The sequence below is a fragment of the Perca flavescens genome, chromosome 2, assembly GCF_004354835.1.
Source record: "Perca flavescens isolate YP-PL-M2 chromosome 2, PFLA_1.0, whole genome shotgun sequence".
NCBI lineage: Eukaryota > Metazoa > Chordata > Actinopteri > Perciformes > Percidae > Perca > Perca flavescens.
Window position 1 is genome coordinate 11,345,670 of NC_041332.1, and position 27,635 is coordinate 11,373,304.

General features: G+C 40.5%; 2 protein-coding genes across 3 annotated transcripts; one reads left to right on the forward strand and one right to left on the reverse strand.

Moving 5' to 3' along the window:
• On the reverse strand, positions 1 to 7,733 carry LOC114571032 (ubinuclein-1). 2 transcript variants are annotated; one of them, XM_028601808.1, is made up of 14 exons: positions 7,370 to 7,733; positions 6,853 to 6,957; positions 6,529 to 6,627; positions 5,951 to 6,004; positions 5,730 to 5,821; positions 5,014 to 5,605; positions 4,817 to 4,887; positions 3,756 to 3,888; positions 3,528 to 3,646; positions 2,828 to 2,950; positions 2,574 to 2,717; positions 2,384 to 2,434; positions 1,545 to 2,168; positions 1 to 384 (listed from the first exon to the last, which is right to left on the reverse strand). In XM_028601808.1, exons 1-13 carry the CDS (start codon positions 7,601 to 7,603, stop codon positions 1,571 to 1,573), a joined length of 2,415 nt encoding a protein of 804 aa, XP_028457609.1. In that variant the 5' UTR covers positions 7,604 to 7,733; the 3' UTR covers positions 1 to 384; positions 1,545 to 1,570. The 2 variants fall into 2 exon arrangements, with proteins under 2 accessions (XP_028457609.1, XP_028457601.1); XM_028601800.1 differs by having other exon boundaries at positions 5,951 to 6,085.
• Positions 7,387 to 27,635, forward strand: LOC114562167 (homeobox protein unc-4 homolog). Its single transcript, XM_028588474.1, has 5 exons — positions 7,387 to 7,633; positions 8,606 to 8,688; positions 22,554 to 22,869; positions 23,597 to 23,772; positions 26,478 to 27,635. The coding sequence occupies exons 3-5, from the start codon at positions 22,608 to 22,610 to the stop codon at positions 27,633 to 27,635; spliced, it is 1,596 nt and encodes a 531-aa protein (XP_028444275.1). The 5' UTR covers positions 7,387 to 7,633; positions 8,606 to 8,688; positions 22,554 to 22,607.

The window sequence follows — 27,635 nt, forward strand, 5'->3', positions numbered from 1 at the left end:
TACACAACTTTATTATTTATTAAATCAAAAGTTAATCATTTACATTTCAAACAAAGCCTTTCCAAGTCAGTTAAAAGGTTATTTGAGGTAATTATTGCAGATTATCCAGTTTCTCAAAAGGGCAGATAAGTGGTGAGAGTTCATTTTTCTGCTCATTGGTAAAAAACAAAAATAACGAGCAGCACATCTACGATCATGTCAGCCTAACAAGTAAAGATGAGCACAGAACACATCTATAGATAATAAACCACAGCTTGTGGCTGGAGACAAAAAAAGTCAATTATTAGCTTATTAACATTTGCTAGGAAGCTCATTTAGGCATCTCAAATCCTCAGTTAGAATCACATCATGTGTCCAGTCCATCCCCAAGGAAACAGCACCTATCTAGAGGGAAAATAGTTATTTAGCCACATGACAAAATGTCTCAGCACTGTCACTGAACAGTACAACTGTGTGACTGGCATTGAAGAACACACACACACACACACACACACACACACACACACACACACACACACACACACACACACACACACACACACACACACACACACACACACACACACACACACACACACACACACACACACACACACACACACACACACACACACACACACACACACACACACACACACACACACACACACACACACACAGTCTTTTTGACAGCTGAAAAATGATGTGCAACAATAAAAAAAATAAAAAAAGTTGAGTCTATGAAACAAGATCTTTGGGTTGTAGTTTGGCAAAAAGTAGTATCAAGTAGCATCCTTCACTTGACTCATCTTAAAGGGGAGAGACAAGGGGAATGAAATGCACCAGAGGGCTGCAGGTCGGAGTTGAACCCACGGCTGCTGTGTTGAGGAGTGAACCTCTATATATGGGCATGTGCCAAGGTGCCCTGGAAATACTAGTTTGATAAAACAAATTAATATTTAAGATCCCATTGGCTAGCTTTTTCCTGAGCTTTCAAACTAATCTCAGCAGACGTAGTTTGCCATTGAGAGCTAGTATGTGAATCTTGAGTGAAGGGGACTTTGTCACACTGCAGTTGAGGAGTTTGAAGATGAGGGATTGTACCGGCAGGGAGGGTCTAACATAAATAAGCTATGGACCTTTTTCACAGCAGATATTTTTTGACTTGTCATAGTAGGAAAAGCACAGCTGAAATTGATAACCTTAATGATGGCTCAGTTCCATCAAGTGGCCCAGTGAGCTATTTCAGTGAGTCAGCGTGCACAATACCAGGGCCTCTCCTAAGTGGAATGCAGCCATCAGTAATGGTTTTTGGATACACCTGTGCTTTTCCTACTATGACATGTCAACGTGTCTGCCGTGAAGGTCTATCAGTTAAATTAAGCTTTTTGCTTGATCCGTAGCAGAGACTAAAAGTGAGAATGTGTTGCTTTGATTTTTATCGTTTATTTTTTTAAACCCGAGTATCCCTGGAGTACCATTTTAAACATTCTGCCAATCTCAGAGTAAATAACTGTAAGGTCACCCAAAGTGATAAAACAAATAAGTACGTAAATACAACTTACCGTGTGTAAGTCTGCATTGAAAGTCATCATTGCATAATAACGTCTTCGTCATCAGAGATTATCTGCACATGGTCAGCATCCCTGAGCCTGGCAAAATCCCCAACTGGCAGCAGCTGGGGCAAAGCAACATTACACACTCCGCTCAGTGGGAAACCTACAGGGCTGGACTGAGGAGGCGGAGGAGCAACAGGAGGACTTCTGGTGTCCACCCCAAAGCTGCAGCGCTGAACTGAACGTTTGTATTTGGCCACAGCTAATGCCAAGAGCTCCTGGGGAACTGGGAGATGTTGCTCCCGAGCCAGCGCTTGTTCGGCGAGGAGATCCAGAAGTGAACGAGTCGGAGCAGATGCGGCGCTGACCCGAAGTGTGTCTGCCGCTGTGGGTGTAGAGGAACCAGCATCCACTGCCACCCTTCCCGTTTCACCCTCCATCTTTCTCAGGGCAGCAGCTTCCTGCTTCTCAAGCGGCAGAGAATTGGAGATATTTGAGCTCTCGAAGACATCATCTGCGTCTTGGGGGAGTCCAGCCAGTGGTGAAGACCCCTGAAGAACGCTGCAGCCATCTGATGTAGTGGCAGGACCACTGATAGATGGCCACTTCTTCTCAGGCCGGGCCCTCTTTACTCTGAGAACACATGTGAGATATCCGGTGAATTTGAAAAGAAAAAAAATCTGCAGGAGCTTTTAACCCTCTAAAATCTGCAGGATATATTTTAACTGCCTATATAATATATATATATATATTATAATATTTTTATATATATATATATATATATATATATATATATATATATATATATAAAAAATTGTTGGTGGAGCTCAACTCTTCATTGTACTCACGGTAATGACGCAAAGAGGCTCAACATTTTCCTGCTCTCCCTTATCAGCAACCTGAAACAAAACATTTAGAAGGTGTTATGTTTGTATGTACAGTCTGCCAAATAAGTCCTTTTTTAAAAGTATGAAAAATCTGGCTTTACAGCCACATACACACACACAGAAGGTGTGAGTATGCACCAGTGTCACACACCTAGATTGCATCCACCCTTTTGGCCAAAGTGGTTTGACTTCATTTTCTAACAAGGTCTTCAGATACTCCTCCATCTCCTGGCTACCTTTCCTTTCCTTTTTATATCTCTCCATTTTCACCCTTAACACTTGGCACAAGCTCTCCCTGTATGAGAGAAAAATAGGATTATGTTAACAAAAAATAGAATAATGTTCATTACAGCCGGTTACTAAACTAACATTTCAAATAATCTAGTGATACTCATCAAATCTGACCTCATCTCTTCATTCCATTTGAACAACTTCTTAGGACCTCCTCTTCTCCCACCTTTCTCCTCCACATGGTCCTCTACACCAACATTCACCTTCTGTTTGCCTTCTTTCTCCTCCTCTGCAGCCCTGACATGGACATAAGTAGAGTGCAAGGTGTGAAATAGATAACACTCTCCAATGAGTCCAAACTCTATTCCAAAAGAAGCATGGACTATGTACTACATCCAATTATTTATAAAGCAATTATTAGACATTAGCTGCACAGACACGTGTGCACACACAAGGAAACAAATAAGGATTTGAAATGCTTCTAATAACCTCAAGAGGGTGTCACGGTTTTGATGTAAGAGAGATCAATAGCTAGATTTTAGTTTAATAGATAGGAAATACAATGTAATGAATTTAAAGCCAAATGCCACCTTTTGTGGATCCTCTGTTGGTCCAGTTATACATAGTTTTGACATTATCAGCGCAGTTATTCCATCAGGTGTTTCTGTTCACCTCAACTCAAGTTAGCGTTTCTATGTATATAATGTCATGTCAATCAGTGTGAAAGAATAGACTTCTGGCATTTTAATTAAATATTTTAGGTAGTAATTTAGGTAAAAATGACCACTAGAAATACAACAGTACAAGTTAAAACAAGTAAATTAAGTGATCCTTTTCCATATCAACTGTACAAGATATATGCAGATCAACTTACTTCTTGAGTTGCTCATATACTTGGCAGTTTTCATTGAAACATGCAATCTGCTCGGGCATAGCTCTGCCGATGGCCTCCTTAAGTTTCTGCATGGAAACCTCCACATCACGGGGTTCCTCCTTTTCAGTGTCAAATTCAAGAATCCAATCACATGCAAATATAAAAAAAAAAAAAAAAAAAAAAAAAAAACACACACACACAATGTAATATACTCAAAAACACACTCACCGTGATGTGTGCGAGTAACAGTTTCTTCACACGTTTGAGGAGTGTGTCTCTGCTGCAGGGAAGGAACGATGACAGGTGTGTGTACACCTTTGAGCGCAATTGGCCACCCTGTTCCCGACACTGCAACTCAATACTGGATCAAGACACAGTCAAGAGAGCTGAACTACACATTTAAAATCTATGTACAATATCACGATGGACAACTTAAGCCAAGGACATGCGCATGCTTTCTGTGTAGTACAAGTACAGGTTGTCAAAGTGACCGTAAGAAGGGCATTGCACACCAAAGCTGCTCCTAAGGAACAGGACAGCATGGACAACCATCTGTGTATCATGCACAATATCTGAAAGATAATGGATTTGAAGCTTTTCCCTTCTCTAATGTTAAAAAGGCACTAGACATGCAGTCCATTTATCACAGTGATTAATTTTCATGATTGTGGAGGATCTGCATTACTCTGCAAAAGAATATGTGGCAGGCTAGGATGGAGAGTGAGCACACATCTGCAAATTAGGATTTTCCTCTTCGGTCCCCCTACAGGTTGGAAGCAGAATTGTCTATTACCGCCGTCGTAGGTCTCAGTCGAACTACAGATCTGCTACTCGATCTGGCAAAATTGCATAGTGCGGTTATAGCTGATAGAGGGCCGCAAAGCGAATGCCGAAGTGCCGTTCACCCTGTTACGAGTTGGTGAACCACTGAAACCATTTTGGAAACATTATTTTAAGATACAAAATAATATTTGGTGTTGCTTTAAGGTGCCCGGTTGGATTTTTGATCACTAGAAGCACTATGGATTCATGTTTATATTGCTCATATTTCATGCACAGGGATTCACACAATGCGTTCTAATGAGAAACAGTCAATGTAAATGAAACTCTTGGTCTACAGGAAAAGTCCACAGGGCAACTTTGTTTTTTGAAAATGACCCAATCTGCAACACTCAAAGTTGTTGCCTGGCCATTTTGCAGTTTGTAAGGGTTTAAAACAAGGCTTCTAGTGTATAGTGTAAAATGCAAAAAAAACTTTGTTTTGTCGTCCGTGTTGTCAGATAACTCACTCAAGCAGGATTGAGTTGATTTCTGGGGTGAAGAACTTGAGTTTTGACTCTCCCTCTGAGTTCTTGGCAACCTGAAAGATTAGCGCATGTCATTGGTGCGTCCATCCTGCACTTGTCCACTTACAATTAATGCTATTCACAAAAAGTGTTTCACACATGCACACTGAGGCATCTTTACAATTAAAATGTAATCTTACCACCGTGAGTTTTCGAATGCTGTCTTCCAGTTGTGGGGGAAGCCCCTCTGGCAGCGGGACACACTGATGAGGGGAGGTAGAACTGGTTTGTGACAGGAGCTGCATTTGCTCTGAATGAGGCTCCGGCTGCAAGTTAGTCTTTGTATTTAGTGGTTGGACTTGTGGAGCAGCATCAGACGGGGTCAGATCATCGGTTTTGGGTCTGAAAAGCTGCATCTCTGTTCCTGGTTGAGGAACCGTCTTTGGGGAAAAAGTCTCTTCACTGACATCTAATAAAGAGTCTAAGTCAATATCAAAATCCACTGTGTTGGCTGCTTGGATGAGAGCGTGGTCATTGGTTGAACCGATTAGACTGACAAGAGGGTCTGTCAATCCCGAACCTCCGCCCCCGCCTGCATCTGCCGGGCACAGAGGGATCGTGACCTCACCCATGATTGCAGCCGGCATCCGATTTCTTTTCTCCATCTTCTGTCGTTCCTTCTCCTTCTCTCTTTGAAACTTTTTCAACATGCTGGTGACGCTTAATGTGCCAACAGCATTTTTCTTCTTTTTCTTCTTCATCTCGCCACCCAGCCCAATTTCAGACAAAGGGCTACAAGATAAACATGTTATGCTTACAACAGAATTATTTTGAGAATCTTATTAAAATCAAATATTCTACCATCAGAGTCAAACTGGCTCTAAGCAAGAGGTAATATTGCTTTGATCAGCCTCACCTTGACTTAGAATCCACATTGCTTATCATCTCTCCACCTTCTCTGCAGCGCTTCTTCTTTGCCTTATCCTGTCTGCCATTGACTTTACGTTTCTAAAAATTCACGTTTGAAGGTGCGCAAAGAACAGTTTTAAGCGTTCAAAATCACTTCTGAAATTGAAATCTGTTCCCCGACACTAACAAAACATCCATTACAATACTTTACATGTTTCTTAGACTTACTTTTAAGGGCTCAAGTGTTTTCTCTTCGGTCGTGAGGTCATCGGTCTCAGAAGCCTGGCGGAAATGCAGCACACCCGAATTTACATAGAATCCACCAAATTTGGTGGTGATGGAGGCCGGCACAAATTCATCATACTACAGAGACCAACCAGAAGCAAGATTATAATTACATAAAAATGTTGTCAATTAGGAAAAAGGTATTAAAACAAGCCAAAGAAGAGGCTGAGATTGATGGGCATCTAAAAAGGTCAAAATTAGGAACACATTTGAACGGAAACAGAAACTGAATAACTGCAAACATTTCTTATTTTCGGAATAACATGCGTTTTGATTTTGAGACTTGTTGATCAGAGTGAAGTGCCTTCGCAAGGAGTCACTTCCTCGAGCAGAGAAGATATTTGGTCAGTGGTGAGTGAAGTAAACTGCTGAAAAGCCAAATTCTCCTAATAACTTCAGTTAAGACCAAAGGCTAGATATATCAAAACTATAAAAAGAATTGTGCAACACAACAGGTCTTCAAAAGATGCGGATATAAGAATTATGTGAAAATGTAAATGTATTATTTAACACTGACTTACAGCCTCAGAGTTGTCAATGAAAGAATCCTCTTCATCATAACCGTATCCGATATCAATCAAATCCTGAATACGGTCCTTCTTCTTCTTAGGTTTGCCACCCTGCAATGAGAGGATGCAAAATATTGTTGTAATTTGTGTAGGCCTATGATTTTGTAATAGTTGAGTTTACTCAAAGAGATTTAAAAAAATATATAAAATTAAAAAAAAAATCTGGTCCAATTCAAACTAATTTTACAATTTAGGGGTGACACTTGTCTTCATCAAACTAAAAGGGCGTAATCGGTTACATTTACCAATAATTCAGGTTTGCAAAAAACTACTCACATATTTTTCCTCCAACTTCCTTGAAAGAGCAGCAACCTCATCGTTCGCTCTCTTTTCATCCTCTTCAAATCTGTTCAGTGGGACTTCATCTTTTGTGTGGTTAATCTAAAGATGTAAAAAGTCTCATGTCAATCATACATTTTACACAAAAACTAAATAAAGGTGCGAGCCCTAGCCACACATTTAGCTCAGTTTTAACATGCACCGAATGTGCAGCAAAAACAGCATGGCCAGGTTGTGAAGTTTGTAACAAGACTAACAAAGATACCCATACAACACATCATTGATTTAGAATCTATAATTCTGATGTGGGTATTTTACAAGGCCTCCGGTTGAAACCAACACAAACTCTTAAATTTATTTTTTAATACAAAAAGTGTATTACAAACTTTAAATTTGGATTAAGTAGGCTAGTGCAATATACATAAAAAAAAAAGATTAATGACATCAGTGAACTCAGTTTTTTTTTGTTTGTTTTTTCTCTTTCTTTCAGGAGAATTTAAGATAAAAGTCCCACCTTGTTGTCAACGAGCTGACTGTAGCTGAACTCCGGAAAGCTCCCCTCATCAGGCTCAAATAACGTGACCATCAGTCGGACTGTGTCTGTGTCAGCGGGCCGGTCTGGACCGTTTTCTTTCCCCTGCAGAACACCTGACGGAGACTTTTGGACCGAGGCCGGCGGCTGGTCAGAGGATGAAGGCACTACATCACAGGGCAACCTGGTCAACTGAACTCTCCGAGATTCAGCCATCACAACTCACAACGCAAGCAGACTCTGCCGGTGTGTGTTTGAACAAGGCATGGCAGGCTTAATTAGGTAGAAACAGATGCAGGTGTGGTGTGCCCACGTCTGTTCAGTTGTGTCTGCGCTGAGCTGCTGCCAAAACACGGTTGACTATACGTTGAAAAATGTTTGTTTATTCCTTTGTCATTATGGTTGTTATTTAGCCTTCATTAATATAAAACCCAAATATCTTAATGAAATTAAAAATGACTAAAAGGGAGAAGAAAAAAAATAGACATTTCGGGAAATAACTTAGCCAGCTAGCTAGCTAGCTAGCTTGTGTTGAAAAGAAGACGTTAGCAGCCGGTTAGCTTAGCTCAAACACTGGAAACGGGAAAGTAGCTGCCCTGTCAAACAAAATCTGCCTACCAGCACTTCTAAAACAATTTAATAATTTAGGCTAGGTACATCTCGTTTTTTTTTTTTTAATCCCTAGAAAAATTGCAATTCGCCATATTAAGGAGGTTGTTATTATTATGCAGTGGACTTTTTCTTGGCACCAATTTACTGTAGTTTACGCTGGTTGCATGGCAACTGCTCAGCACCAAAAACTGTCCAGCACATAGGCTAGTGACTGTACAAAAAGGCTAACCCACCAAAAAATTTTGAAATGTAATTTAAATTAGTAGTCTATCTTTTAAATAAGGACATTAAAAAGTATTTTACAAATTACATAGGGACATAATTAGAGTAAAGAGTAAGCACTGCCCTTTAGGTATTGGGGTCAGTGAAGGACAACCAGCAGATGTTTAACATCAGCACAAAGCTACAGCTGTTGTGGATTGAAAATCTCTTTTGCTTCTGCATGGTTTATAATCAAGAATGTTTAATAATGGCAATATTAAAAAATGTTTACTTCTGTAAAGCACTGTCAACTTTTTTGAAATGTGCTAGGCTATATAAAGAACGTTGTTATTATTATTATTATTATTATTATTATTATTAATATTTCAGTTATGTTGTACACAGGGAGATGCAGACACAAGACATGCAGTGGAGGTTCTTCACCACCCGGGGGCGATGGAGGTCCATAGGGATGAGCGCACCATACTGTGAGTGAAAACACTGAGATATTTTAGGGGCAGTATGAAGTCCTCATCACCAAACATGCAGATACTCTGTAGATCCATATCCTGTTTGACAAAGAAATACAGATATTGTTCAGGAAACTCTAAGTCTTATAATAAGGATGTCATACCACTCATAATCAGCAGCTTTAGGCTATCATAGATTTCCTGGACATTGTTAGCCAGTTCATCTTATAAAATCACTACAAGACAAATAGTAGGCCCTCTTTTTGTTTTGTAGTGGGTTTAAGAAAAACATTACTTTTGCCAGATGCTAAAACAACACAGCCTAGGCTATATGTATTTCATTACACATAAAATGGACACTTAATAAGCTTAAAATAATGAATACACAGCCTTGATCATGTAATGTGTAGCCTGAGGTGATGGCCTAACAGCAGTGTATTTGTTTAAAGCAGAGACTGTATTAAAGCTAGAATGAAAAAAAAAAAAAAAGGGTCAAACAGACCAAATCTAAGTCGTGTGTAAGTCTGTTTCATGCAGCCTGCACTCGGCCTGCAGTGAATTGACTTTGACAATTACAATAACGGGATAATTGCAATCTGTCACCATACATTCTGTGTTAGCATATCACAAAATAACCAATCCGAGCCATTCACTCCACACACACACATGTCCCCGATTTGCATAACACACACAGGACCCCGCTTTGTAATTATAAATGAATTTCACGGTGCGAGGCTTTTAATGCAAATAATATGGATGTTTTTTTTTTTCCCTCTCTGACCAACAGAACTGTGTGTGTGTGTGTGTGTGTGTGTGTGTGTGTGTGTGTGTGTGTGTGTGTGAGGATCAGTTTGCGGCCAAGCTTTCTTTGACTAGCCTCCCCTCTCAAATGAGTTAATGGGATGGAAGTTATTTGTCACCCTGAGCTGACGATGCGAGGTCGAACAGAAGCGTTGAATAAAAAAAAAGGCGTCAATAAATGTGCTGGAGACAAAGAACTAAAATACACCAGAGCAGGACAAAGACAGACAGATGGAGACGGCAGGGGTAGCCACAGTGTGTGTGTGTGTGTGTGTGTGTGTGTGTGTGTGTGTGTGTGTGTGTGTGTGTGTGTGTGTGTGTGTGTGTGTGTGTGTGTGTCGTGGTCTGGTCGGTGACAGGGACCCCATCAGTGCAGGATCAGAGTGGGGAAATTGGAGGACAATGTGGAGAGGGGGTTCGGGGGATAATTTAAACCGATTGGGGAGGCGGTGTCCCAGAGGTGCATAATTCACTCGTTCATTAACTAGACCAAACAAGAGCCAATATTAATTAACTCGTTCCTCGTGCCGAGGCACCCCGAGAAGCGCGTGCTTTGTTGTCAATTGGCCACAACAGTTCTTGGAAGTGAAGGCTTTAAAAAACCAGAGCTGGCGGGGCAGAGGGTGAAGGAGTGTGTGTTACACCCCCAGTCACTGTGTGCATAAGGGAAGATTTTTATTATGGCTTTTGTAAAAAAAAAAAAAAAAAAACTTTTTAATAATAATCGGCTGCGTAAGAACACTTTTGAAGAACTTTACTTCAGTGTTCCCATTTTCTGCTACCTTATTCATATAGCCTCCATTACATTTCAGATTTAAATTAATTTCATTTAACAGCAAAATGTAGGCCTACGTGTAACTTTGGCGATTTAAGATTTTAAATTCAAAGCTAATAATTATCTTTTAAAATATGAGGTTTTTGTATAGGCTTGATGCACAATGAAATAAGTTGTCTGTAATGATTAATTTTGGTATTTTACTTTTGTACTTTTTACTAAAGTTACATTTTGAATGCAGGACGTTTTCTTGTAACAGAAGATTTGACACTGTGCTACTACCTTTACTTCAGCAAAGGATCCGAGTACTTCTTAAACTACTACTGTAGTACTGAGTTACTTTCCATCAATGATATCATTGGTGGAAAGTATGTAGTTAAGTACTGTCCTTCAGTACAATTCTAACCGTACTTGTACTGAAGGCTGGATTACCAGCCAGACAATGGGAACAACTACAAGGCCCCAGACCCCAAGGGGCCCCCAAAAGCCCCAGGTTAATTGTGTGGTAATTGTTTTTCGGTTACCTTATTCGAGTTACTCCAACAATAACAAAACGAAGAAGCAGTTTTAAGCTTTTGTATCAACATATTGTTTCTGTTTGTTTCACACACACAAATACAAATCACATTAAATAAATATAAAGTGCATGCGCGGGTGTCGTAGAAACCTGTAATTGCTTATAAAAAATAAAAAAATAAAAACATACAAAAGGTTATATGTAAACATACTAAATCAAAAACCAGACAACACCCAGAGCTGGGGGTGCTGATATGTGTTAAGTTTAAGCCTGTGACATCACCAGCCTAACTGAAACACCTTTACCTGCTCCTGGGGATGGTTTTAAAGTTAACACTGGAAGTAGAGTTATGTTAATGTTTTACATATCAGTGGATCTCCAGATAATATTAAGTCACTTTTTTTTAATAAACATATCAGCTGACAAGATTCATGTGGGTCCTACTTTATCGCTTGACCTTTAGGCCCTGTGTGGATCAAAATCTAGTCTCCAGAACTTCATTATTTCAGATGATATTTTTCCTACGGTTGTACATTTTCCTAAATGAAATTAGTGCAGTCTGTTTAGTTGAAGTCAAATTGCCCCACAGCAGACCTTGGGCCATGTAATGTTCCAAGATACACTGTACACATCGCCCATAGTGAGGACTGGGGGGTTAATGCAGGCCGAGCAGCTTTGTTTCTGCCCCCCAGCAGGTTAATCTGCTGGCCTTTACTTCAGTATTTCCAATTACTTGTAGCCTAGTTTTTAACCTTCTACATTTATTTGACAGAATTAGTACATTAATACCTACCCATTCATAATAATAATAATAATACTATATATTTTTTATATAATCTGAGTACTTTTACTTGTAGCAGATCATATACTTTGTGGTATTTCTACTTTTGCAATAATGGATTAGTAGCCTTCTTTTGCTGATACTACTATTACCACCACTACTACTACTACTACTACTACTATTAATAATAATAATAATAATAATAATAATAATAATAATAATAATAATAATAATAATAATCGAAAAAATAAAAAGCCATTAATTCTCACCCATTTTTAGAGCAATAAAAAATAAATAAAACTGAAACACCCAGAGGGACTCCTTCCCCTCTCCTCCACCGGGCGGCGCTCCTCCACTGATCCTCGCTCTGCTGTCAGGCGCCGCTAACTTTGATTAAGGTTTAAATTGGCTGAATTTAATGAAGGTTGCCTAATTAGGCAGGATAACAGCTTTAATTGATAAGTAATTATCTGCCACAAATTGTTATTAATTCTCCGGCTCTGTCTCATCGTGTACTGACTCTCCTCTATCCCCCCCCTTCTCCCCCTCCCCTGCATCATTCTGTATTTATGTAAACAAGCACTAGTAAACAATTAGGCATATGTTAGGATGGGATGTTCCAGAGGGGTATCATCAGGCTGTGTTTGGTGGGCTGGCAGTTTATATGAAATTATTTCACTCATTGGCTGATATCTTTGAGCATTAATTGCTTAAACTGTCCTGTCATTCTGGCTGCGTGCCATCGACTCCATGCTGTCATGACAAGAACAAAAAGGGCTGCAAGAGAAAATGGCTGTTTTTACGTGGTTGTTTGACTAATACATTTCAACTGCACAAGTGCAGTAATGCCAGGGGCATTTTTATAATCTTGCAACGACAATATTGATGAACAAGTTATAGTATCAGTGATTATCCACAGTTAAGTTTCATTCAGTTTGTTATGCAATTGTATTCTTTTATTTATATATATATATATATATATATATATATATATATATATATATATTATGACAATGTAGTATGTTGAACTGAATGCTTGTATGTGAATTAATATCACAGCTGTGTGAAAGCGTTTCGTCCCTGAGTGTTCATCAATTGATGTAGAGAAAAATGTAAAGTACTGTCAACATTTCTAAGAATCAATCCCTAAAGAAAATATGACAACTATCACTAACAAGGTTTAATCTTGGCTGAAACATATCAGACTTTAAAGGGTTTGTGTAGCATCATAGTTCCTAAAAGAGACGATTTAAGAATACCCTTCTGACTTTGACTCATGAGCATCTAAATGGAATATTTAAGGATATAAGAAAAACAATCGTAAATTCAAAAACCCTTCCCACTCCTAGTAGTTCTCTGGATGATCTACTATGGCAATCCAAGAGCATAACAAACAAGTTCATGTAAGGTAATGCAGAGATACAGGGCCCAAAGGTTACAATATGAACAATTCCATGACTATTTGTGAGTTGGAGCTGAATGTGTCTGTTTGGTTCAAACAACCTCCATAAAACATCAAAAGTCCCATTGACTGACTAAAGTCCTGCTGCGCTTATTTAACCTATCAGACGAGTAAAGTGATTCTCATCAATGTACAGTAATGGGAATATTCCCTTTAACTATAAATTATGTGTCAGAATACAGAGCAAAGTGGATGTATTTACCCATCTCTTTCAGGAATAATTATGCATGAATCCACAGATTACCTCTGAATGAATGGGATGAAGTGCAGCCTGCACATACTTGAACCTACTATTGTTTTCTCTTATGCATATGATCATTATACTGTACAGGGTGTTCTGGCTGAATATTCATGGTCCTCGTGTAATCCAAGTGTTATATGGACACACTTGGGTCCCTAATAGGCAATAGAACCAACTGTATTTACTTAGATTAAATAATGAAATACTTACTAAACTGAAATGGTGCTTGTATTCTAAATTGAAATTACAAGGGTTAGGAGACATGAGGTTAACTGAGAAAACAAAACAGGAACCAAAGAAAATATCATTGTTTCAGCATCAGTCCTTTCATTTCAGCGCACACTCTCACTGAGCTATTCATTAAAGTGATTTAAATAAGATTTGCGTGAACTTGCTTCCTAATTAAAACATCTTTCCTCGTTTACAGAGCGGTTTTAAGCTGAGCTCTTTGGGGGTGTGTGTGTGTGTGTGTGTGTGTGTGTGTGTGTGTGTGTGTGTATGTGTGTGTGTGTGGTAGGGGGCTTTCTCCTCGTTCTTTTCACCCCTCCACCATTTTACTCCCAGCAGATGGTTTTGTTGGGCTCCAGTAGCCAGCCAGTGGCCGAATAGGCTGATCCATTCTTCCTCTGTGCCCATCAAATCTGAGTATTTGTTTTAAAACCCCCACACACACACACACACACACACACACACACACACACACACACACACACACACACACTCCAGATGATGAAGAGATGAGAAGAAAGTATTGACTGGGCTGCTAAAATACTTCGGGCCAGTGCATGAAAAATTGGCGTCACCATTTCTCAAATTATATCATTACTATATTTTGAAAATGATAATTTGCATAGCGGATTTCCCTGTGGGGTAGGGGGGTTAATTAGGTCTATTTCCGTGCGGTTTGTGCCAAGACAGTCAAGGAAGAAAAGGGGGTGGGGTGGAAGAAAGAGAGAAAAAGGGAGAATCAGGGGGAGATCCGACTCGCTGATAACAATTAAAATTGCATTTTGGACTCTTTCAAGCATAGAACATTTTTGGCATATTAAGCGTGTTTTAGGAAAGGTGATAAATTACTTTTAATTGAAATGGAAGTATGGCTCCAGAGGATGTTTGGCGCACACACACACACACACACACACACACACACACACACACACACACACACACACACACACACACACACACACACACAAGGTGAATTAAAGAAAATAACTTTAAATCAATCACATTTTACATTTCCTCTCAATATTCTGTCAGAGGCACAATTACACTCATTAGATGGAGGAAAAGTTTAGAATTGTGTGGAGAGAAGGAGCTAAAACACACTTGCCTGGAAATGGGTTCTTTCCTTTTTTAAATTATGTGAGCTTCCATTACGTGTCAGGAAAAAGATTTGCGGGAAAAACATCAATACATTAAATCCCTTCACTTTTAATTGGAATGGCATCCTCTCCTGGTTTAACGCTGCACAAAGCGCACTGCAGGATCAAAAACTGCCTCCCAACAATTAATTTAGATTAGACTCTTAATTATCAACCAATCGCCTAAATAATGACTGACCTCATTTCAGATAGTTAAAAATTAACTTGTACGCAGTAATTGAGTAATTAACTCTCCACTGCTTCACCTTAGTCTGCTAATTAAAAAATAAATATGACTTGATCTCTCCTCTCAAGAGGCATATTGAGGGTTTTGTGGCTCAAAAGAGATTTTTTATTCTTCTCTGTAGATGGTCACATTTGATTTTTTTTCTCAAAAAAATAAATTTAAAAAAAAGAGGTTTCCTGGGCACCAGGGAGTTTCTTCTGAATGTTCAGACTGGTTCCATGTCCTTATGGCAATGTGAATGTAACTGAAGGACCTTTATGTGATTGTTGAGGGCATGCATTCCCACAGGACCGGTAACCTCAGGTGAAGTATGGGATGTTGACAGGTTACCTTGGCTACCTTGTTCCTTTCAAATGTATAGACAGTTTTGCTAAATAACACTGAATACTCACAAACCATGTTTCAATTTAACCTTGGTTAGAAATTAGCTGACTAGGATGAGTTACAAATTATTTTGGGAGCTTATTTGCACATGTGGTCACAAGCTTTGATTCCAAAACTCACCCCTCCCTCAGTACCCAAAGTTTAGGTGCTTTTGAGCAAACATTTTTACCCAAAACTCCTTCTGTGGAACTGCTCAGTGGCCAACAGTGTGAGACTGTGGTTGTACTGCACAGACCCTAAGCAAACTGTGTGTCTGTGGCCCATCCTGATGCAGCCCATTACTGGTAAATGACTGATAGCTTGCACTGTAGATAATCTATCTACAGCCTACAGCCATGCTAGCAGCTCTGTGAGGCAATGCTAACATGCTGATGTTAAGATACTGTAATTTGCACTAAACGCAGAAAGTTCCCAGTCTCAACACTGCACATGTATGGTTGGCTATTGTTAATTGGCAGAATCAAGGATCTAGCTTATACAGTAGTCTAGCCGTTTGCTGATGCAATGGCAGTATGTTGATAAGCATCACTACATAACCTAAACCCAGGTTACTTTCCTCGACTTGTTTCAGCTGTAAAATTTACCCTTAAATGCAAAAGATACCCGCAGAGAGCCTTGTTCAAACTTTCATAATACATCTGCAAATTTCAGTGAGGTTAGAGGTTAAAATCGGTCACTTCAGAAGGGGGTGTTTAAGTACCAATTTTCATTTCAGTACTCCCTTCAGCTTCACAGTGGATGAAGTCAAGGAAAGACAACAAATCAAGAATTCATTTAAATCTAAAAATGATCGGGGAAGTGGAGGGACAATTAGACTGTGGGAATTGGGATCACACTTGGACCGTTTTTGCTTGTGCTGGCAAATCATCAAAATATATGAAGTTTAAAAATCAATGTGTTGTACCATAGTCTGTCAACAGATGTACATTGCTGGGATAAAGCCTGACATCCTGCGCGTGAGAGACATGCAGGATGTCCCTCCCCTCTTACTATCTCCTTCCGTTATCGGGGTTTAGCACCACCCAGGACGGCTGTGATTGGTTTAAAGAAATACAAAAAAGCCAGAGTGTTTTTTTCCCTTATCCCAGAATGGATAAGCCAGTTTCCAATTTCGCCAATTTTCTAAGTAATTTCATGTGTTACACTACACGTCATTTTATGCCATTTAGTCTCTACTGACTGTGATTGTATTGTCACATAGTCCAAAGAGACAAATTTGGAATTTCACTGCTGCTGTTCATGTCTAGTGTGAAACCAAAAGTCAATGTTAACTTATTTATGTTGACTACTTAACTTACGTAGTTAACTTAATTTACATAACAAACATACTTATTTGAACCTAAACCATGATATTTTCCTAAATCTAACCAAGTAGTTTGGTTTGAATTCACAACGTTAACCATGTGTTGGCGACTTGGGAATGAGAACAGAGAGTTTAATGACACACAAAAAGCTTAAAATGCGTATGCATGACACGCGTAATGTCCTTAAAGCGTAACTCTCGCCAAAATGCAACCTAGGGTCTTTTTGTGAACGTACCCGAGTCAAACTTTCGTTTTAACAGCATATTTAGGACGGAATCGGCACTTTTAAGATTTACCGTATTTTCGTTTTGCGGTCAAATGGCCTTTTGAATGGGAGTGATAGGGGCACTTCTATGCTAGCCTCAAAATAGCTCTAAAAAAGGCTCAACACAACATGAAACTTTGCTCGAAGTATCACCGGGGGCTCTACACCTTAACGAAAGCATTGACAACATTGTTTCTGTACCCAGAGTTTACTAAAAAAGGTTTCGAACAACTCACCGTAGCTCTTGTTGTTTCCGGCCGCTACCACCTCGGCAGTCAAAACGAGTTGATATCCGAATGCGAATGAACGGACTCCATATGAGGCTCCTTTTTCAACTACAAGGTCAATATTGTTTTTCAATAACGACAAAACAACGACTTATCCGTGCATTTATATGGAACTAAGCTTTAGAAGCTCTCCATCTTTACTCTCCTCCCTGTTACGTTGCATTCGGAAATCGATTGTTTTTATCTGAGTTCAAAACCTCTCTTTTTAGTAAACTCTGGGTACACAAACAATGTTGTCAATGCTTTCGTTGCCCTGTATGGATCTGGTGGTCGAGTAAGAAAAAAAGTGAACCTCACAACTTTAATCCTGTCCCCTTTCTTAACCCCACTTGTCAAAATGTCACAAGAACAAAGTGCAGCTTTTCAAATATTCAGCATGCCTACTGTCACTTTGATCTGCAGCAAGTTCAGAGTGTGCAAATGTAAATTTTTAACAGGAGCGCCCCCGTCAGGTGGTTTTAATCATGGATGCATTTTATATTTTATCCCAGGAGGACCACTGGATATACAGTACAGGGGTTTGTTGCATTACTCTGTGCTGAAGCATTGTGAACATATAGCTAAGACAGACATTAGAACAGTCATTTTTGCGTGGGTTAGGTTGTGTTGTCTGCACAGAGAGATGAGAGAGGGGAGGAAGGCTGGAGGCGAGGCAAGCCAAACCCTGGCTTGTGTGTGAGTCGCCCATCTTATTATCAAATTAATTAAAGCTAGCATCTGACAATGTCACTCGTGCCCAGCAAAAAAAAAAAAAAGGAGAAGGAAGAAAAGCGAATTTAAATGCTGCAGTCTCTTAGGACCTCATGTCAAGGGCTGCTTTTCATCGAGCACTGCATGTGTTTGGCTCGCACAGCCACTGGGAAAGTGGAGGGTGGGGGGGGGGCTTTAAAAAGAGCTTTAATAAGCAAATGACAAGAAGCCGTTGGATTTTGATGTTCAAGTATGGCAGCAGGAGAATAAATACACATCAGAAAGAGCAGCAAAGAAATAAAAAGGGAATGGAGAGAGTGAGAAGAGAGAGATAGAGACGGGGTGACATCAAAAGTGCCTCTCAAGCCGTTCAAAGTTGCACTGAGATTGGGGAGAGGGGGTTTATAACAGCCCGACGACCCGCTCACATTAAAGAGTCCATTTAAAAACTAGACATTGAAATGCAGAAAGCCTGCTCGTGTGTGGACTCAGGGTCAAGTAACTGAGGGATTATATGGTTCTTCATAATAATATTAATTAAACAATTTACATGCTAATAAGGTAACAATTATCGGAGCTTCTGGTGAAAGATTCAGGTTATTACAACACGCCAATCCCAGGGCTACGGGTCACAGGCAGAACAGCAGAGAGAAATCTCAACTCAAATTAACATTCTGTCAGCTCCAGAAATTGGATAAATAAAGTCGAATTAATTCACAGTAATGGAAGAGGGAGGGGGAGGCACTTATTCAACCAGCTCTGATTACCATTCAGTATTCACCAGCACGCGGGTGGCTTTCTGTCAAGAAATTTAACACAAAATGAAGCAGTCACCACCCCGGGCAAGATTTGGCCCCTGTGACACCGTTTACAATTTATATGTATAATCTTTCTCTCTCCCTCCATCGCTTCCCCAAAGATGTCCACCTGGACACTCAGTGGCTCCTGGCCTGTGCCATGATTGTAAATTTCAAAACCTTTTTTCCCGATGCACACTTCAATTCGAGCACCATTTCCCCTGCATTAGACAAGACCCTTCACTCGATAGGATAACTTGAAATTTTAATTGCAGCAATCTTCTTTCCTTTTTTTTTTTTTTTTACCTCCACCAGACCAGGCAGACACCACATATTGCTCTGAATTTCTACATGTATTCAGTTTTGCTAAAATGTATTTGTTGGTGATTGGAAAAGGCAGTGTCCATTGTTTAAATAAAAGCTTAAACCAATTTTTAATTTGTCATTTCATGGCATCATCAATTCTTCGGTTGGGTTTTTAGCCACAGCAACAGTGGTGCTCTAGGGATGGCAATGTCAGTCGGCACAAAATTCTATACTTATACAGACATTCATGGTCTCCAGAGGATGAATCCTAACAACTTTGGTGATCTCCTGATTTTCATTTGGCGCCACCATGAGGTTGGTTTTTGTGGTTTTGAGTGTAATGTCTTTGGTGATTCCCCTAACTTTTCCATCATAGCACCATCCTCAGGTCAAATTTGTAATCTAACCAACATACCTGCAAAATGAATGCCTTTTTTTCCCCAAACACACTAAACTAAGATGGTGATAATAAGCATTACCTACTAAACATCAGCAGGTCAGCATGAAATGTTACTGAGATCAAAGCACTGTGCCCAAGTACAAGCTAACAGAGCTGCACTACGCTGGAATTCTTCTCCGAAGATACACGTAAACGCCTCCGCAGACCTACACATAGAAGGGTGTGATCGGTAACTGGTTTCAGACGCGTAGGTCAAGTTGCGTGGACCTGCACGTCAAGTAAGTCGATTGGTTGATTCCAGTCCTGTTGGGAGGTGGGTTCGAAATGCAGACGAAAACAAAGAATCCCAAATCTGAGTGACCCCCCCGTGCCTGTGCAGTCTGGAGAAGTAATGACTATGGTTTGTTTGCTACTTAAGTGTTTTATTTTCTGTATATTAATTAAAAAATGATAAATGTTCTATCCAGTGATTTCTTTATAAACATGAGTGTACACTCTAATTTGAAGAGGAGCAGTAATTTGTGTTACTCAATGTCCTGATATAAGTTTAAAATTTGTTTTTTTTTTACCAGCATTACCACTGAAATTGTTGCTAAAACCCTCTTAAAAGAACCTAGTTCCTCGGTGGTATCTGTGGGTTGTACCATTCCAAGGGCCCACAGAGGCCAGTCCCCTTGCATCTGTGTGGACTCAGGATCAAATTATTCACTTTAAGGGTTCTTTAAATTGGCCCCGTTTGCTCTTAGGTGTGATTTTGGGCCGTTTCTGAGAGATTATTATGAAAATGACTTGTTATCAGTCTATTTTAGGAGTCAGAGCACGAAAAGATGTCCAAAGAAAGAAGTCCAATTTCATGCTTGTTCTGCTCGGTGTTCTGACCGAGCTACACGCGATGACTAGTGGTTGAAAGGTTTCTTAAACTGTACATGGTGGAGCAATAATAATGGTTGACTTAATTCCACCAAGGCACACTATAACTCGATTGGCAGTGCTTGTGTTTTTCTGTTAGCCACTGAGACCCTATGCCATTTCAGGCTTTGTGTCCATTGTGTGGTTGGTTTTATTCAAAGGAGATCATCATTCAAAGAAGAGGCCCAACACTTAGAGGAACACAAAGCTGAGTTCAAATGTCTTTAAAATCAAGTGCCACTAATAAAGGTAGCAAACTGAGAAAAGGCTCGGCTAACCAACCCCACCAGGTACACGACCGAAAAGTCTTTTTGGAATGTGTTTCTGCTGTAATATCTGTCCTACATCCACTCAAATATATTTTTGGTACGACATCCATGCCTGACACAATATGGTATATGACATATGCAAGCCCACTCTCCTATTATTATTATTTTTTGCTTTTTAACTAATTTCAATCAAGTACAACAGGACAAAGAGCTCATGATTAAAACCGTTTGAAATGTAAATAAGAGGTTTTCTTGTCTGCAAACCGACCGTTAACCAAGCTGTTGTGTGGCAGATAACACACGGTTGTTTTAGTTGCAAAGCTTTAACTGTAGCCCAAGTTGTTTTCATGCAGCCATTGTGATTTAGTGCAGTGATTGAAATTGGCCCTACGGGTGTAGAATGAATACCAGGTGAGCATGCAGGTGTAAATTTATAGTATGTGTCAATATATACTTATCAATCATGGAAGAATTATAGTAGGCTAATATGTAAAACGGTCATCATCTGTGTGTTTTTGCTTTATATAGAGAAAACAATGGGATCATATTCTCTGCAACAATTACTTTTTGTTTTGACTAAATTAGTTGCTGTTTTACTTGTTGATCTTTTATTTGTTAATTTCTCAGAAAACACTAAAACTACCTGATTCAATGTCACAATGTAAAAATTGCGTCAAACTATTTATAGAAGCGGTTGAAGGTTGAATTGCTTTTCAATCAAAACATTTATTCATCAACATGAATACACATGCATTTAGCCTACTGAAGATTGTAAGTTCATTTGCACTGCACTCTACGTTCATTCAGGGAAGTATTGCTTAAATAAACTGGTGTCTGTTAGTTTTAATAACTGAGTAGTTCATTCTTGACCTTAGACACAGCACAACAAAACAATCTCACCTCAAGATTCATAGCTGCTACGGAGCTTTCCATCATATTAGGCTACATGATCTTCCTTAGCACATGGAGTTCATGAATTAAAGCTCCAAAAACGTCCTAAAAGATACCCTGTGTTACGATTTTCTATCGTGTGTTTTTAAAAGTGCTGTATTATCAATATTAGGCTATTAACTGTAACCATAGCCCATATGCTACACAGTGAAGGCTGAATGGAGCCTGCGTGTGCGGGTATTAGATTCTTGGAAATGTCACATCATGCAAGCTAACCCACTTTGTTCGTCATTTACAACTAAACATCGGTGTAAGCTGTTCAGGTGAAAAATCGAGATAATGATGCGAAGTTTGGCTTCGGTCGGACGGCACAGTGTGGTGTGTGAGTGGAGGTAGAGGTGGAGGGGGTGGGGGGAGTGCCTGGGAGATGGAGAGAGGCTTGTCGTTTAAAATGCGATGTGACAGCTCAGGAAAAAGGGGGGATGATAAAGGCGCTGTTATTGGATCAATCTGGCCCTGAATGCCCCTGTAAAACACTTACACACACATACACGATGCGGGAGCGCGCTCGCACGAGTGAGAAGAGACTATAGGAGAAAGGAAAGATGCATTGCTTCTTAAAGTTAGAAAGATACCTGTCTTCTTAAATAAACATAGCATATTAGACTATATATAGCCTAAGGTATATTCTGAGAATGTAATGGAGTCTGCCTATCAATCATTTGGCAATTTCCACGCGCGAGCTTATAGCCTTGTCCTCATTGTTTTGACAGGGCTGAATTAAAGGACCGCGCCAGGTGTAACTAGCGATCGATCCGGCAAAGGCAAAAAAAAAACGCTCGCTCTGTCTCTCTCTTTCTCTTTTTTTTCCTCGTGCTCTGCCTTCCGTTACTCCATTAACCGCGTCTCTGACGTCACAGGGCGATTAACGTTTCGTATTGGTCCCGCGAGCAGATGGAGGAGTCCTAATGAGCTGGCTCGCGAAGAGAAAGAGCAGGGTTGACATCTCGGCTGGACCGTAAACGTGAACTAGCTCTTAGAGAGCCCGGTCTCCGCAGCTTCACACCGTACCGTGGCCGCGGGAGACGCTCTGCCTGGGTTCCCTTTCTCTCCCCCTCCGCCTTCACCTCCTCCTCGCAGCTTCTTCCTCCTTTCCCTGACTTTTTTTTTTTTTTTTTTGACTGCATGTTCAGCCACACTGCCTCCCTCTGCATCTTCACTTCGGCCCCGCCGCAGCCCGGGCGAGCATGGACAGTCGGGTACTCGAGCATCCTCACGCCCAGTTCGGAGGCTCCTTGGGCGGGCTGGTGGGCTTCCCGTACGCGCTTGGCCCCCATCACCACCACCACCATCACCAGCACCTCTACGAGCTCGCCAATGGACACCAGCTGCAGTCCGCTGCCGCCGTCCCCTTCTCTATAGACGGATTACTTAACGGCTCCTGCTCGGCCTCGGTGGTCAGCTCCAACTCGCTGCTCTCGCCCGACAGCCAGCAGTTCAAACTCTCAGGTAGGCCTGGCTCTTTTTGTCTCAGGTCTCATTAATAGACCAGTGTGAAAACAATGCAATCTAGGGCTAATAGGAAATGTAGGCAAAGTGGCCAAATAGACCATTTTTAGTAGACTTTGAGACTAAACTACATTTTTTCTTTTTCTTTCTTTAGTTTGACTTAAAAGTCAGTGCAGAGAAAACCATATTAAAACAATGTTCAAAAGTTGTGGAGCTGAATTAAAAATAAATAAATAATGAAAATAGTTTATGTGCAGGCTCATTTTTAACAACTTTGTTGTAAAAATTGCACTGGAGGTTAAATAAAGGCACCCATGTCATTAATCCCGATTAAATTGATATTGGCTGGTATTACATGGTCAAAAAATTAATGATACTTAATACTCTTTAATAGCCTATCAAACATAGGTAGTAGCAATACTAAAAAAGTAAGTTTTTCCTTCAGGCCCTGAATTTTGTGATGTGATTTATTAGAGTTCACGAGCAACAAAATGTAAAAAGAAAGGTGTGACAGTGGTCAGTTTTACACTAAAGTGATGCTTTACAAGCAAATCCTGCCATGACAGTCCCCCCTCTCTCTCTCCCTCTCTCGCACACACACACACACACACACACACACACACACACACACACACACACACACACACACACTTATAAAAAAACACACACACACTTATAAACAAACACTCACACACACTTGTACAAACACACACGTCGATCACTGCAGATTCTGGGGACGCGGATAAGGACAGTCCCGGTTGTAAACGGAGACGCACGAGGACAAATTTCACCGGGTGGCAGCTGGAGGAGCTCGAGAAGGCTTTTAACGAGAGTCACTATCCGGATGTGTTCATGCGGGAGGCGCTCGCGCTCAGGCTTGACCTCGTGGAGTCCAGGGTTCAGGTAAAGACACGAAGAAATGAGTCCGATATTTTGGGAAGCAATCATACATTTGTTTAGTTGACGGAGAAAAAGCAGATAGTTTTGAGTTATTGTTCAGATTTTTTCAATACATTTCAATTTCACTTCCGTGTCAGAATCTACAAAACAATATTAGGACAATGCCAGAGGGGCGTTTGTTTTGTGAAGGCCTACCCCATACGAAGATATACATTTGTCAATTACCAAAGCATCAATAAAGGGTCTCTTTTGAATTATGCATGGAGGCAACCTATTGATTTATGGGTTAATAAAAACAAAGCTATTTACTGAGCAAACCAAGGGGTGAAAATGGTAATTATATTCCTCCTTTACCTTCAGTTAGCCTGTATATAATATCTAATTATTTAGATTTGTATTATTGTGTATTCACAATTCTACTCCTATATTTTTAATCTATATGTACAATTTTAGGTTTTTCAATATAAGGTTTAAGATGGATTAATTATTTCAATAATTGTTATTGCTATTATTATTAAGCTATTATTATTATAATATTATTATAATTATTATTATTATTATTATTATTATTATATTGATAAAGAAAGAAATATACAAAGTGATAGTAAAAGTACGATATTTTAAGATTATGCTATTTTGTAGTAGTATAAATAGTAATAACAACACTATTAACATAATTTAACAAATGATAATAGAAACACTTATTACTAAAAAGCTGAATAATAATAATTATTAGGCTATATAACAATATAGAGCTTAAGATGATGTCTGTGAGCAATTATTTTATAGGAACAAAACATAATACATTTAAATTGCGTTAAAGGTGACGCTACCACATTTCACCATTCGATGTTTATTTCATTTGCTAATAATAGCCTACTACTACTACAACTAATAATAATAATAATACTAATACTACTACTACTACTAATAATAATAATACTACAAGAAACACATAACCTATAGTAAATAGCCTATTATTTGCTCATCATGCAGAAGCTGTGTATCCATTCATATTCTATGTAATTTAAGGTATATTCATGTATTTATAAATGAGCCACATACAATTCGCATGCACGGTTGGATCGAGTAAAAGCGGGACAGAAGTAGAGCTCTTCGTTGCTGCATGTTGTTTGGGGATTTCGCTCCTAAACCTCAGATTATTGTTCCCCCAAGCTGCTTAACGCTCCTTTATCACCAGGTTTGCGGGGGAAAGATATAACCAACATTAACAATTCATAAGAAGGCGCCATTGTCGCACATGATGTTGGTGTCCCGTCCTTATTATGCAATGTTCGCGGATCTCTGCATGCTAAACTCCTGGCGTTATCAGCGGCGAACATACGGCCCTGAGCGCGCCCAGAGGCCGGGCAGTGAGAGCTCTCGGGCGGGGGAAGCTCCCTCTCTTGGCTCGGTGCGGAGAGAGGAGAGCCGGGGACTGCTGTGCAAGTAATAAGCCCCATATGAGCGGAGGGCTGGGTGTGAAAGAACTTACATATAGCCGGGATATGGCTGATTTAGCGACGGTACAATTAAATGTAATTGGCGGAGTTACGCATAACACAGACTCATTGGTAATTAACAACGGCACATCTGTGCATCTGCTGCTCCACCGCTGCGACCTATTAACCTGACATAGGCCCTACTCTTCAGACGTTTAAAGCTACAGTAAACAAAGACACTGATGGACAGGAAGGCAGAGGACAATGATTTCACTTGTTTCAGGGCTTTGTGGAATTTGTTTGGATTTGTAAGCAATATGGTTTTATCCTTATACCATCTGATAGCCACTGTGAGATCCGTTGTCTAAACACATACCAGAAGTGACATTTTTGTGTGTAGCCTACTACAGTGTGTTAGTTTTCTTGAGGAGGATACTTTATTAGGCCTAAATAGGAACACCTTAAAACAAGAAAACATCCTCAAATAGGACACAAACCCATACTTAAAAAATGACCACATATTTTAATCCAAGAATTTCTGTACAGTTGTCAAAAAGTGAATATTATAGTCTCCATACAGGAAGTATTTATTGCAGAGATATTGGATTGCATCAGATAGTGGAGGTGCAAAATGTAGTCTTACAAGTCCAGCCTAATGAAATTAATTAATGAATGAATGCTCTGTTTTATAAAAACTTCAATAATCATTGCTGTCCCAACTAATGCTGCAACTAACAATTATGTTTTTTGTTGATTAATTGATCCCTTGTTTCTATGGTTATTTAGTCTATAAAATGTCAAAAATAAAAAAAGTGTTAAATTCCTCAGAGCCCAGGGTGATGGGCGTGTTTTCAATTAGCTTGTTCTTGTCCAACCAACTGTCCAAAACACAAAGATAGTCTATCTACAATAATACATCGGATCAGATAAAAACAGAAAATCAACATATTAGAGAAGCTAAAACAAGCAAATCTCTGGCATTTATCCTTAATAAATGACTTAAATGATTAATTGATTATCAAAATTGTTGACAATTAATTATCTGGTAATGGACTGATCCATTAATCAACTCGTTTCAGCACTAATCCCAACAAAACTGCTAAAACACGTTGAAATAAATATTCCGAAACAATAGATAGATGGTGTTTGACACATGGTGACATTGGGGAAAAAAACAAATCTACTTTCAAAACAGAAATCATCTAATGTGTCAATTTTCCACCTGCTGTGTATGTGTGTATTTCATATTTGTGTATGTGTGCATAGGTTTGGTTCCAAAACCGACGTGCTAAATGGCGAAAAAAGGAGAACACAAAGAAAGGGCCGGGGCGGCCTGCTCACAACTCCCACCCGACCACGTGCAGCGGCGAGCCCATGGACCCTGAGGAGATCGCACGCAGGGATCGAGAGCGGGCCGAGAAGAAGAAGCGGAAGCAGGAGAGGAAGCTGCTGAAGTCACAGAACAAACTTCTCGCAGGCGACAGCTTCCACACGCCCGGAGGGTCCGAGAGTGACAGCGGGGTCTCCCAGTTCACTGACAGCGAGCAGCAGTCTTCCAGTTGTAGTGGGACTATTCACATGGAACTGCCAGCATCGAAGTGCGCAGGAGGACACCAAACGGAATCCAGCTGTGACCAAACACGACACGACTTCAGCCAACTACAAAACCACCAAAACCAAAGAACCACGGGAGAACCGGAGCAGGTGTCTCCGGGCAGCACGCACAGCTCCAGTCCCGGAGGGCCGAGGTCCTCCGCCCTGCAGAAACGCAACCCTTTCAGCGTGGAGAGCCTCCTCTCTGACGCCACGCCTCGACGGAAATCCCAGCTGGACTTCCCCTCGTTACCCAGTCAGAGGACACTGGTGGGTAAAGGGCACTTCTTGCTTTACCCCATTACCCATCAGCCCTTGGGCTTTCTTGTGCCCCAAACAGCGCTGAAGGCCTCCCCGTGTCAGGACAACAGCATTAACAGGCTCAGCCTGGGACAGAGGTGTGCGCCAAGCGAAGGGAGCCCCGCTCCCTCTGACCTCTCCGGCTTTGTCACTAAGCCTCTAAACTCGGATCATACGGAGCATAACACGCAGCATCGCCACAATCACGTTAACAATAGAGCGGATGGAACGGACACGGAGGAGTGTGGCGGTGGCGGTGGTGACTGCAGCAATGGAAGATTCCCCGTTCCCCCTCCAGCAAACAGTGTGGCTCAGGCGGCCGTGGCCCGGCTGAGCTGCACACAGCCCGGGGACAGCGGCGAGGAGAGGAGTTTGAAAGTTCTAACGGAGGCAGCGACCAACGACCGCCAAGCTGCCGAGCCGCGCGCAAGAGAGGAGCGAGCGTCTCCAGACCTCTCCGAGCATCTCAAGGCAAACACAGACTGTCAAGAAAGACCCGGAACAGATGGAGAGGATGTCGATATGGACTAA

Coding starts and splice junctions, on each gene's coding strand:
- LOC114571032 (XM_028601800.1), bottom strand. CDS start 7,603: ATGGCTGAATCTCGGAGAGTTCAGTTGACCAGGTTGCCCTGTGATGTA. Junction 5,822..5,950: donor AAACACTTGAGCCCTTAAAA/GTAAGTCTAAGA, acceptor GTGAATTTTTAG/AAACGTAAAGTCAATGGCAG. Junction 5,606..5,729: donor AATGTGGATTCTAAGTCAAG/GTGAGGCTGATC, acceptor TTTATCTTGTAG/CCCTTTGTCTGAAATTGGGC.
- LOC114562167 (XM_028588474.1), top strand. CDS start 22,608: ATGGACAGTCGGGTACTCGAGCATCCTCACGCCCAGTTCGGAGGCTCC. Junction 22,870..23,596: donor CCAGCAGTTCAAACTCTCAG/GTAGGCCTGGCT, acceptor CGATCACTGCAG/ATTCTGGGGACGCGGATAAG. Junction 23,773..26,477: donor TCGTGGAGTCCAGGGTTCAG/GTAAAGACACGA, acceptor ATGTGTGCATAG/GTTTGGTTCCAAAACCGACG.